The sequence below is a fragment of the Babjeviella inositovora genome (genome assembly GCF_001661335.1).
Source record: "Babjeviella inositovora NRRL Y-12698 unplaced genomic scaffold BABINscaffold_11, whole genome shotgun sequence".
Lineage (NCBI taxonomy): Eukaryota > Fungi > Ascomycota > Pichiomycetes > Serinales > Babjeviella > Babjeviella inositovora.
Window position 1 is genome coordinate 262,465 of NW_017566848.1, and position 12,375 is coordinate 274,839.

At 45.3% G+C, this 12,375-nt stretch overlaps 5 protein-coding genes across 5 annotated transcripts; 3 read left to right on the forward strand and 2 right to left on the reverse strand.

The window, feature by feature from the left end:
* Positions 1 to 39: 39 nt before the first annotated feature.
* Positions 40 to 1,852, reverse strand: BABINDRAFT_89103 (uncharacterized protein). The gene has a single exon (XM_019132880.1). The coding sequence runs from the start codon at positions 1,561 to 1,563 to the stop codon at positions 124 to 126; it is 1,440 nt and encodes a 479-aa protein (XP_018983582.1). The 5' UTR covers positions 1,564 to 1,852; the 3' UTR covers positions 40 to 123.
* Positions 1,853 to 2,732: 880 nt separating this feature from the next.
* On the forward strand, positions 2,733 to 4,076 carry BABINDRAFT_162910 (SDR family oxidoreductase). The gene is made up of 2 exons (XM_019129610.1): positions 2,733 to 3,157; positions 3,208 to 4,076. The coding sequence occupies exons 1-2, from the start codon at positions 2,899 to 2,901 to the stop codon at positions 3,810 to 3,812; spliced, it is 864 nt and encodes a 287-aa protein (XP_018983583.1). The 5' UTR covers positions 2,733 to 2,898; the 3' UTR covers positions 3,813 to 4,076.
* Positions 4,077 to 4,191: 115 nt separating this feature from the next.
* On the forward strand, positions 4,192 to 6,525 carry BABINDRAFT_162911 (uncharacterized protein). Its single transcript, XM_019129611.1, has one exon. The coding sequence runs from the start codon at positions 4,542 to 4,544 to the stop codon at positions 6,357 to 6,359; it is 1,818 nt and encodes a 605-aa protein (XP_018983584.1). The 5' UTR covers positions 4,192 to 4,541; the 3' UTR covers positions 6,360 to 6,525.
* A 2,566-nt stretch (positions 6,526 to 9,091) lies between these two features.
* On the forward strand, positions 9,092 to 10,321 carry BABINDRAFT_9474 (uncharacterized protein; the record flags this gene model as incomplete). The annotated part of the gene is made up of 1 exon (XM_019132966.1): positions 9,092 to 10,321. The coding sequence occupies one exon, from the start codon at positions 9,092 to 9,094 to the stop codon at positions 10,319 to 10,321; it is 1,230 nt and encodes a 409-aa protein (XP_018983585.1).
* Positions 10,322 to 10,646: 325 nt separating this feature from the next.
* BABINDRAFT_162913 (RNA-binding protein) lies at positions 10,647 to 11,422 on the reverse strand. The gene has a single exon (XM_019129612.1). It carries the CDS (start codon positions 11,277 to 11,279, stop codon positions 10,962 to 10,964), a length of 318 nt encoding a protein of 105 aa, XP_018983586.1. The 5' UTR covers positions 11,280 to 11,422; the 3' UTR covers positions 10,647 to 10,961.
* Positions 11,423 to 12,375: the final 953 nt, after the last annotated feature.

Genomic DNA, 12,375 nt, shown 5'->3' on the forward strand with positions numbered 1-12,375 from the left:
AATGAGTAAATTAGTCAATATAGATTCAAATGGCAATTCGCCATAACACCCGAGCTCTATGAATCTGCAGTATTATAAATAATGTATTTAAAAATCCTTCCTCATTTACTCTTTCCGCAGCTGTCATCCCTGTGTGGACTTGGTTGATCCCTGCTTCATTGCAATTGGGCATCGCCTTGACCATGCTCTTTGCTGTCGCATGTTCAATAATCCAAAACATGATGTTGGAGGAATTACATCCTCGTACTTTTTGTCCACCTTTTTCCCCAACGCAGTAAATATCGACACCGGTCTGAACTTGACCTGATCTACTGCCTTACGCCGCCTCTTTTTATTCTGGGTTCGGATTTTTGTTATACCAAAATGGTCGAAATCGTCACACGCATTCCATTCCGCTTGGACTGTGTCCATGACTCTCTCCGCTACCTGTGGTGCCCCCTTAGAAAATTTCCGTGGACCAATGGCCTTAATAAGAGGTAAGGAGCTTGTGATATCAACCCCATCCGGGTCATATAAAGATATTTTGCTGAGGGGCAAAGTTTGGGTGTTCCCCCAGGCTCCAGTCGAGCCTTCGCCAATCATTATGGTATGAGGCATGCATTCGCCCAAGGACAAAGATCTCTCCGTATCAGTCGAACTTGTCTCTCTTCTCTGGACATCTGGAGATATTTTAAAGGAGATTTCAGATATTGGTAGTGATGAAGTAGTCGTGGAGGATGCTTCTTCGTGCTCCATAACTCCCCAGATTACAGGATGAAAGAAAGTGCACGGTACTGTAGCTACGCTTCCGACGTCAGCGCCCTGAAACCGTACCCTATTCTTAGGCGATGTGTGAGGCTTGAATTGACCATGGTGGAATTCTATCGGGGTAGCTGCCATCATATTGGAGTTTGTGTATGAGGCAAAAGATGGCGCTGGGAACTGGTCGGTGTAGGTCTGGCAATCCACCATCAACGACTCATCCGTCAGAATGTTTCTTCCTATATTTGGAATATGGGTATTAAGGATGGTAGCTTCGTGCATAGAGAGATCCATCACGGTGGAAAGATTGACTGTATTCGGTGCTGTGGAAGCTACATGTTCCAAACACAATTCATCAACTGGGGTATCAGCTTCTTGTAGAATGCCCCCCCTATCTGCTGCTCTATGTTGAAGAGATCTCGCAGTATGGATAGTTGACTGTGAATTGCATATTAGAAAATTGAGGTCAGGTGCCGTTGATTGGAGTATACTGGTTGCATTCTCTGGATACGCTTTAAACATAGACAAATCGTAAGACTCATCTTTGAAATTAATCAGATGGTCAGCATTGTCATGTACCTTCCTGGTGTGGGTAGGCGTTATAATATCTGGTATTATGATCATATCTTCCATAATATTCAAATCCTCTTCGCTTGGAAAGTTGTAAAATAAGTTTAAAGTTTCGTCAACATTCAGAAACGTTCCACTTCCAAAGTTCGGAATGGTTGGAAGTTCACCATCTGTATCAAACTTATTCCTTTTCATAGAGCTTTCTCCTGGTTGGTTGGTGTAATTAGTAAAATTTTTGTTGTTGAAATTCATCCTCAAATGGTACACTGGAGTAAGAAATTGCTACTCCGAGAAATGTTATTCTCAGATTGAGATGGGTCTTTTTCGACGGTACGGGCTATTGTTTTACCCTTGGTTATCGGTTCCAGTATCAGATATTCATAAAAAGGGCTGCATCAGAATAGATTTTTGCCATTCCGTGGCTTCAAGAGTGAATTGTAGGCATTAGGCGTATCATACAGATTAATAGCAAATCAACAGAACAGAAATTCTGCCCACGCGTTTTTGGGCTATTGCAAATGCTTGTGAAAGTGGAACAGCCCTATAACTTCCCAATAAAAACAGTAAAGGGCTCAGTACCATCAGAATGAAAATTATGTATACATTATGTAGGTGTTATACGGGAGTATTAATTCCCTGCACCACAAATTCAGAGTATGCATATGGCAGCAGTAGCAAGTGCTGTCGGGATGTTGCATATTGGCCGCACCCTCGGATCAGTTTCTCATATACATCTGTGGCCAGGTGGATTCAATCAATAACTGAAAAGACTAAGCGGGAAACCGAATCAGGCTTTTGTCTTGTATTCCATTCCAAAGTAATGCTAATGCTTTAGACTCTTAAAGTATCGTCCTGGGGTTAGGTCTTGTACCTTGCACAAGACTTTTATCAATCTACAAGTATATATTGACGGTTATATTCAGTTTGGTTTCTACCTCCGGGCGTTTAGGTCGACCGAATAGAAACTTATTGGTGAAGAGCATGCTACATGTATATTTCCAACTTATTCGTGTACCAGACTTTTGAAAAATAATACTCCGGCCGTTTAGCAATATGTAATATTAATATATTGTTAAAGAGAAAGGGTATTTAACTGCTTTCGTCCCCGCTTCCACTCATACAACCGGTGCTTTATCGGTCCCCTTGAGGTCCTTATAGGGGTATCGCCGGGGTAGGAGAGGCACCGGGTTCATTGCCCTACCCATCGCCCTTCCCTTACCGCTTCACCCATTTGATAGCTGTAACGAAAGATAAACTTTATTAATTGGCACAATACTCAAATTTCTGTGCATAAAAACTGAAAGCCCGAATTTTCTAACTCGTGCGTCATTTCTCGGCTCATAGAGCGTCCTGTTCGACGGAATTCGATCGGGTTAAACTTAATTTTTATGCCCTTACCTCCCCCACAGGAGCAACAAATCCTCACATGCGCGAGGTTTTTGAAAAGGAATGCGAGGACCACGATACGTAACCCTTTCACTCCCCGCACAATCGGCAATCACGGGCAAGTATACATATACCCCCGAACTGTATTTTTAAATACTCGCCTTTCTATTCCTTTGGATACACAACTCAATTTTTACACCTATGCCTGAACAAAAGACCGCAGTCATCACCGGTGCCTCCTCTGGTATCGGGTACGCCGCCTCCATCGAAATGGCTAAAAGAGGCTACCAAGTCTATGCCTGTGCCAGAAGATTGGAGCCAATGGAGGAATTAAAGAAATACGGTGTCAAGACCTTCACTTGCGATGTCACCGATTTGGAAAGCGTCAAGAAAGCCAAAGCTTATATCGAAAAGGAGACCAACGGTAAACTTGACGTGTTGTACAACAACGCCGGCCAGTGTACGTATACGAACCATTCTTTTTTGAAGCAAATTACTAATGTAACTCAGCTTGCACCTTCCCAGCGATCGATGTTACCGACGAGCAAGCATTGCAGTGTTTCCAAGCCAATGTTCTTGGCCCGGTTAGAATGACACGTGAGTTCTCTTCGCTTTTGATCGAAGCCAAGGGTATCATCGTCTTCACTGGCTCTATTGCGGGCATCATGCCATTCCCATGGGGCTCTATTTACGGTTCTACTAAGGCTGCAATCCACCAGTTTGCGGCTGTCTTACACTTGGAGATGAAACCATTCGGTGTTAGGGTGCTCAATGTGATTACCGGGGGTGTCAAGACGAATATCGCTGACACCAGACCTTTCCCAGAGACCTCTGTCTATGCCTGTCCCGAACTTGATGCTTCGCTTATCGAGAGAAGACAGATGGCTGCCAAGAACAATCCGGTATCGGCCGAGGCTTACGCCAAGAAGGTGGTTGACGATATTGAGTCCAGCAGCAACAGACTCAACGTCTACAGAGGGACCATGGCTACTATTTTGCCAACTCTTATGGCGATCATTCCAAGATTTATCATTGAAAAATTCTTTTCCGTCAAGTTCAAGTTGTTACCACTCTGGGCCGCCCTCCAGAGAAAATCTTCCAAAAAGACGGATTAGCTTATGTGGATGACCTCCGTTTGTGGAAATGCATGTTATAGGTACCAAAACATCGGAGTTATATGTAATGTTGTTCAAACTTTCAGTCCACGGAGGGTATATTATCTCAGATTTTTTTTTGTTTTTATGCTACGCAAGCATAAGCATTGTAAGTGCTCCATGTAGTGTTATATATAGGTCACATAAATTCTCAGCTTGTCCAATACGGATAAAGTTATTTGGCATATAGTGACGAGCCGTTCGAGAATTATACAAGATTTTTCGGAGAATGTCAAGCATGACTCATCCAGTCTTAACGGATCGTTCATGTGAAGTTAAAATATAAAAACTGAGACTTTACCCATCTTCCTATCCATGTCAGCGTGGTTATGGCTCCAATTATTCGTATCCTGCATGTAACCTGCGCCCTCCCCATCTCCAGCTTTTTCGAGTAATTTCCTGCATACGTTTCGTGTTATGGTCAACGTGGCTGTCGTGAGTCGAGATCCACTAGCCGCCGGAGGGGAAAGGCTAGGATTGCTTTGAAACTCCGGCTGGCCACCTTATCAATAAAATTCAAATCTCCCAAAATATCTTGCTGTTATCATATATTATATCCATACCTCATTTAAAAAGAAGAAAAAAAACCTCCCCTATTGCAGATTGCAACTATCCTACCGATCTGCCCCCACACTGCTTACCCGAGAAACTACAACCTATACTATCTTTAACTCCCAGCAATACACAAATATGACCTCCTCTCACGAATCTGCCAATATTATCACTGGCCTTTCCAAGTTGGCTCATCCGGCTAACGTTCATGCCATTGATGCTTTCCAAGTTCCAAAGTCGATGGTGGACCACGATATCCAAAGCACCTTGAAGTTAGCCGAGGCATCCCTCAAGGATTTTAACGAATCTGATGGAAGCGTCTCTGAAACCTCTACCGACTGCGACTTTGACCACCCCTCTCCAAACTCTTCTCACACAACCAACTCGTCCGCTAATGGTACTGGTGCCCAACATATCTCCCCGCCGCTTGCCCTTCGCCAGAAAAGATCCTACAGCTTCCTGGGCTTGGGCGGTTCGCCGGAGAAGCGAGCCAGATTCTCCGATACTTCCTTGGTTAAAGAGATCTCGTTGCAAATAGCCAAGCGTGGCTTGTTCAGAGCTCCTGGTTCTGCCGCGATAACCCGCCAGATCCCAGAGGAAGAGTTCTTCAGAATCAGCTTTTTAAAAAAGACCCAGCCTCTGAATAAGGTCGCTGGTTATTCTCCAATAACCGGTAAGATGCGTTTAAGCTCTCTCTCCAGTAGTGTTAACAGCAGAAGATTGAGCACCATCAAGGACCGTGCCCTCCAGTTCAATCCCCAAGCCCAAAGTACGCCCTCGTCGACCTCCAAGTTCCCCAAAAATAAGTCCTTTGGTGTTTCTATCAGAAAATGCTCGAGATGCGACCTTATCGTTGACGATAAGGATGGATCCGATCGTGACGGCGAATCGTCTGTCGTAACACATCCGCACTGTGACTACGTCAACAAGATTGAGTTGACCAGACTTGCCAAGGGGGTCAATCATGAACGCATTAAAGCATTATCCGCAGTGATTGATACCCGGGAGAAAAGCGAATCGTTTGTGGTTGCTATGACTCCTGAAGAGATTGGTGTTTGGTCCACCGAATTAAAGTCCATTGTTGACCTCACAAAATTTCAAACTGTGTCAGAAACGGCCGTTGATGACCGACCAATCGTTATTCGTAAGGGTCTTGAAAAAATTACCTGGATGGGTGAGGATAGCCAACTCAGAAAATTCCAGCTAGTGCTTAGCTGGATTCTTTCAAACTGGTACGTGGAAACTAATGGAAGCATATCGATTGCTATTTTGGATGATGAAAACGTCGATATTGGTTCCTATTCTACTCAATCAGAATATTACCACAATGGGACAAAGGCTACTAGCAGTGAATTCAAGTTTATTTTAAAAAAGAACTGCTCGTTGTTGTACGTGATCGATCAAGCCTGGGCTTTCTCGAACGAAGAGTTTATGAAGGAGCCACTCAGAACAAATGTCATGGTGTTTGACTTGGCTAACAATCTCCCACAGGTGAAAGACATTACCTCGTATATCTTGCATGACGTTACGGCAACCTTTGACCTTGGCCACTCACCCGTGAAGGGTGCTCTGTCCCCTCCATTTTCCCTGGCGGATATTACGGTGACCCATTTTACCACGACTAATTCGTTTAAACATTGTTTACAGAACAATCTTGGTAATGATTCGACACCCGGCTTCCTTGAAGGGACCTCATCAGACTCGGGCTCCTCGTACATTTACTATGGCTATCGTGAAGCTTCCTTGGAAATTCTCAACTTGGTGAAGACATTCTTATACTTTGGGAACAAGTTTACCGCCGCCTTGGTCAACACCCAATCGCTGGCCCTGTCTCGGTCACAAAACAGCTCCCCGTTATTGTTGGCGGGGGAACGGTCGCATTTGTTCACCCATAAGTATGTGGATTACGATACTGTCTATGACATCGTAACAAGATGCAAGACGGCCGCAAGTTGATGTAAGCGGGCTTGTACACTAAATGAATTGTGAATGTTCGGCGTGAGGCTTATACCAACCTTGTTTTTCTTAGCTCTAAGACCTTATAACCTAATTCCTTTCTGCGTAACCAGTAAACGATGAGTTTTATAACCCTGCGATATCGTGAATGCTGCTTATAATCCGGATCCAATTTGTAAACGTACCGTTCGCTATACAATATGGCATGTCTGTACAGCCTGTGGGCTAAACGTGGTCTAAGCCTTGCAGATAAAAATGCCAGTGGTGTTAAATACACCACACCGAGCTGTACGAATATGCGGCCATACTATATGGTTTCTCAGATGGCGCTGGCATGTCTACAACTCCCTAAACCCCAGGCTCTCTAGCCCCTGGTACCGGGTATTATATCCTTTGGCAGATCCACGTCTCGCTGCTGAGGGCCTACTCTAATTGTATGCAAATTAATTTAGTAGAGGAGAGATGCAGATCATCGAAGATGGACGAAAGTGCTCGGATTTACCCGTCGTAATTTTTCAGTTGAGGTGAAGGCCAAGGCTTGTTACCGTATGTGTACCAGGGCGGAGTCTACACATGTGTCTGAACCTTCACTAAAGAAATAATACGATCAACACACGTTGATGATTTCGTTTGGTTATTGCCCGTATATTCAGTGGGTTTGTAGTCTCGGAGTATCTGATAAGCCTAAATGAATACTTTGATTCCCCTTAGAAACTAGGCCCGACGCGCGTCAGTGGTATATACATAATTGGCTTGGGGCGTCGCGGATGGCCAAGTACCAACGTTGGTTGAGTACGTCCCATATCGTACTATAGCGTCAAATATTTTCGTGGAGATATAGTTAGACCAATTTAGCGTTTAGCTACACGGAACTCAAACTCGCTAGCGCAACACGAAGGTTGAGAGGCGTGTCTCAGTTTAGCTTTTCGTGTAAGACGTATGTAACATTACGGGCTTCCTGGTTTAGCTTCACAATCTCACAGGGTTCCAGGTTCTCAAAACGAACAAACCGGTATGGAAGTTTTCACTAGTATATTGGTTAACAATATGTGCCAATATGTCTTGTATGAGATAGCACGTATCAGAAGTTTCTTTTTTGCGTGGAGCTAGTATCACTAGTTGTGTCTGTACGCATATGTAAGACAGAGCTTGCATGATTGGTCTAGCACAGGGGTGGTGAACCAAAGTTTAGACTATCCCTAATATCCAAGAGTGATCAATTTTGAAGTCTGGTAAAAAGTTTGAAAGCATATCATCGGTGTATCTCAGCCGAGATCTAGCCCGCCGCGTTCAGGGGTTCAAGTGTGCACTGGCATAGATATGAGTCGAATTACTTACCCACGCCAGACCCAGCCGTAAACCCGGCAAAATTAATAGCATTACTTACTTTTTAGCGTAGTGTTTGTAATGGAAACTTCAACCATGAGAACAGATTTGGGCATATATCATGATCTAACGACATACTGAGCTTTTAGGATGGCGCATATCATCTCGGCGTTCTTGGAAGACGCTAGTTTAAACGTATAGAGCAGAGAATTTTGTTCGCCTTGGATCCTCGTCCAAGATCCGTAAAATGTACCATTTAGCACAGCGTATACTAGCCAAGAAGGCCGCCAAGCAACAACTTATTCCTCGTATTTTGGGTAAGGAATCCATGCGTATATGTGATCCCATCGCTTGAACGCCTCCTCCGCCCTTCGCGCTTTTGTCATGGCTACGAGTGGATATCACTAGTTTCTCCTCTATTCTAACCCTACAAGCCAGCCCTCTCCAGGCTCTATCTGACGCTAGCAAAATGTTGCAGGGGCGCCTGGCACCAATCATCTTCGTGACCAGCCAAACAATTACCATACGCAATTCGCGAAAGCGCGAAGCACGATGTATGCACAGCCGCCTAATTATTGTCTGGTCATATGCACAAGATGTACAGAGGAGACATAAGTCCTGTACCACGTGCATGAGAAGGTATCAGCTCTATGCCACTCCCAGTAGAGCGCCAACTTCCTGCCACTCTATTCTCTGTTTCCTGGATCGAGTATATATTCTTACGAGGTCGCAGTTTCTTTGTCGTTTTTTCCGAGCTCCCGTCACTATTTACATCCTTAATTCTCGAACCTATAAGTTACAGAAAACAGAAAATCCTACTCTATCCCTAACAAGATATACACGCTCCTTTACCCAGAGGCTTTTCTCATTCTTCAGTACCTTGAAAATTTACACTCCTTTGAAACCCTCATTGTACGTATATTTGTCACCTCTTCTCGTGGCTAGTTATCCATCGACCAAACTCGCAAACGTCATGTTTCTGATATTGCCCGATATTTTTTTGCAGCGTGCTTGAAACGCCATTACTTCCACGTCATGTGGCATCGCCAAGCAAGGTAAAATATCCTTACAGATCCATGCACTAGAGTTTCACAGTCGTTCCGATTGGGAGCTTTTGGGGTTTCTGCACGCCTTTTCCTCGCGGCGAACGCGTGCGCCGAGTATTTTAGCTTGGGAGTATGCCCCCTTGTGCGGCTCATGCACCGCCTTTGTTTACACGAGCGCATACCGCGCTAACCAGGATCTCGCATACAGGAGATAGCGTCTGCTGTTTCATAACAACAACACTGGTACCACTCCGCCGAGTTTTCTTGGACTCGCGTATTTGCCTCGTTCTGTCAATATTGGAATAACTGGTTGTCGGAATCAATCTTTCTGGGAACCCTGACTAACAATTGCTATAGATAATGAAGTTCTCCCAAGCCACTGTTTTAGCTTTTATCGCCGGCGCCTCTTACGTCACTGAGGCCATTCCTATGGCCAAGAATGTCTACCACGGCCACAAGCACGCGAAGAGAGCCATTGCGTATGACTACGTCTACGTCACTGTCACTGTCGATGCTGCTGGACATACTGTCACCTCAGCTCAGACTGTGCAGACCTCCATCGCTACTCCAAGCGCCGCTTCTACTACCACCATACTCAACAAGGGTGCTGTTGTGACATCCTCCTCTTCGGCTGTGCAAGCTGTTGTTGCCTCCTCCAGTCCAGTCACCCCTGCTACGCAATCCACCGCTGTTGCGCAATCCACCGCTGCTGCGCAATCCACCGCTGCTGCCCAGTCTTCTTCTGCCGGTTCTAGCTCCAACGGTATCTCCGGTGACTTGTCCTGGTACGAAAACCCATCCGTTGCCTTCGAAGATGGTGTTTACTCTTGTTCCTCTTTCCCATCCGGTCAGGGTGTGATTGCTTTGGACCACTTGGGTTTCGGCGGTTACTCTGGTATTTACAACACCGACACCTCCACTGGCGGTTCCTGTAAGGAAGGTTCTTATTGTTCTTATGCCTGCCAGCCTGGTATGTCCAAGACTCAATGGCCAAGCAACCAACCAGGCAATGGTGTCTCAGTTGGTGGTTTGTTGTGTAAGAACGGTCTCTTGTACAAGACCAACCTGGACTCCGACTACTTGTGTGAATGGGGTGTTGACGTTGCTTATGCCGTTAACAAGATGTCTTCTAACGTCGCTATTTGCAGAACCGACTACCCAGGTACCGAGAACATGGTTATCCCAACCAACGTTGAAGGCGGCTCTAAGTTGCCATTGACCACCGTCAACCAAGAAACCTACTATACCTGGAGAGGTGGTAAGACCTCTGCCCAGTACTACGTTAACAACGCCGGTATCTCTTGGGAGGATGGCTGTGTCTGGGGTGATTATGGCACTACTATTGGTAACTGGGCCCCATTGGTTATGGGTGCCGGTTCTGACAACGGTATCGCTTACTTATCCTTGATCATGAACCCAAACAACGTTGAACCTGCCAACTTCCAGGTTGAAATCATCGCCCTCGACGACTCTTCCACTGTCACCGGACAATGTGTCTACGCCAATGGTAAGTTTAACGGCGACGGTACTGACGGTTGTACCGTCGGTGTTACCTCTGGTAAGGCCCAATTTGTCTTCTCCTCCCTCTAGAAGGCTTTTATCATCCACTCATACCCTTTTTACAACTCCCTTTATATATCTTTCTCCCCCCCCCCACTTCTAGGTGGACTACTTTCTAACCCACGAAGAATTTGTTGATACCATGGTTTTTCTGCTCCCCTTTTTTTGGTTCGTGCTGCTTTCTCTTCTCCATACACCCCGTGTTTCTTTGATTCGTCTATCTTGGGGCAATGCGTTTGATAAAAATATGGATGCATGTGGGTTTTGTTGTGTAACTCTCGACTTTACAACCTCATCCGTCTCTATTCCCACCTCTCTCATACCTCTATGGTGGTTTGTATTTATATTTATACCAGTGTATTTTTGCTAAAAACACGATTTCCCAATTAAGATATCTGTATTCTACCCTGCGGTTTCCGGGCGGTCTTCAAGGCTCTCGTCTATAACATAGGTCCTTTCAGGAGTAGATGTAACTTCCTTAAATTACCTTCCTCCATGTCTATGGCGTTAGTGTCTGGCTGGCCACGAAGATTTTAATAGTGTAATTTTTTGATAGGAATTGAAAAGATAATTAAAATACAAAAAGAGAATCGGAAGATAATACCAAAAAACTACAAGTGGGAAGCTATGGCCGATAACAAACCGTTGCCGTGAAGAGACGACATGCCCCTTACTTGGTCTCAAAGTAATCAGCCATTTCTTGGTCTAATTCTTCAACAGTCTTCTTGCCTCTCTTCGGAGCCTTCTTGGAGGCAGCTTGCGCCTTCTTGGCTGGAGCTTGCTTAGTTTGCGCCTTCTTGGCGTTGTTGTTGGTGTTTCTACCATTTTGCTGCTTCTTAGCGGCAGCGACAGTCTTGGCAATCTGATTTGGCTGGATTCTAGCAATCAATGGCTTTCTGTTTGGGTCAACAACCATCTCCAATTTCAACTTGGTGGAACCACCGTCAATTGGGGCACCGTTGTACTTTTCAAAGGCCTTGGCAGCCATTTCTGGCTTCTTGAAGATGATGGTGGCAATCCCCTTGGACTGACCTTTTTCGTTGTAAGACAAAGAAACGCTCACAACGCCACCGACCTGGGAGGCAAAGAAATCCTAAATTTTGTTAGTTTGTTATCCGATGGAAAAAAAACCACGCAGGCAGCATTTATACAAGAACGAGTTGTTATCGCAGCGTCTCAGGGCGTCTTCGTTCCATTACTGCAACTTCCTTCCTGACACATGTCAGCACAGTGTTTTCAGCGGCTTTCTTCTCAGTATGCCTTGGCAAGCATTCATGAATCCTGGCCTGTCTTACTAGTTCCATGCCTGCTAAGAGCTGTATCAAGAGTAGAAATGGGTATAGTCTAAGCCAGAAGAAGCAGCAGAAGAACGATCCCTCCAACGAATATTAGATATCAGAGTAGTCAATGAAGAGCTCTGTTAATCAATGTCCTGTCTCAGAATTCAAGAGCAAAAGCTCTGAAACCCCAATTGTACGCACAGGTAGCCGCCACGAGTTATCGTGACTGTCGGCCACCCAAAGCTTTTCGAGCACAATAACCCCCTTAGTGTTATGCGAGGCTCAGCTATTCACGTAGGACACGGCCCTTGGGGCGCATTCGTTTCGTACTCCTCTTCTTCTCTAGACTCGCTACCCGTCTCGTTGCCAGAATCGACCAGCAATTATGGCAAACAAGTCTCGCTCCACACATTCAATAGCAGGAACCTGGGTATTCACACGCCAAAGATAAATTCATCTTGATAGCTCGTGAAGATACATAGGCATGGGAAGACACGGTTTGGGCTCGCAAAGACACGGTACGAGATTTGAGGCACATATCCTGAAACTCGTAATAAAATGCGTTCTGGAAATGACAGGAAGGCACTGCAATCACTTTCCCTGAGAACAGCCGGCTGGTGCTTTCAAACATATATACGGGCAAGTACTGGGCTACTTGCGTTTTCATTTCGTTCGCGCTGGCGCTCTATGAAAAACATACCTTGACAGCGTCATTCTTGATGTCCTTTGGCAACCCGTGGACGACCACCTTGTTGGCGTAAGCGGTTGGTTCTATAACGGCAGGGGCTCTGGTGTTCTGGGCTC

Bases quoted from the DNA above. Each gene is read 5' to 3' on its own strand.
- BABINDRAFT_162910 (XM_019129610.1), top strand. From the start codon at position 2,899: ATGCCTGAACAAAAGACCGCAGTCATCACCGGTGCCTCCTCTGGTATC. The intron at 3,158-3,207 runs GTACGTATACGA...AATGTAACTCAG, and splicing joins GTACAACAACGCCGGCCAGT to CTTGCACCTTCCCAGCGATC.
- BABINDRAFT_162911 (XM_019129611.1), top strand. From the start codon at position 4,542: ATGACCTCCTCTCACGAATCTGCCAATATTATCACTGGCCTTTCCAAG.
- BABINDRAFT_89103 (XM_019132880.1), bottom strand. From the start codon at position 1,563: ATGAATTTCAACAACAAAAATTTTACTAATTACACCAACCAACCAGGA.
- BABINDRAFT_162913 (XM_019129612.1), bottom strand. From the start codon at position 11,279: ATGGCTGCCAAGGCCTTTGAAAAGTACAACGGTGCCCCAATTGACGGT.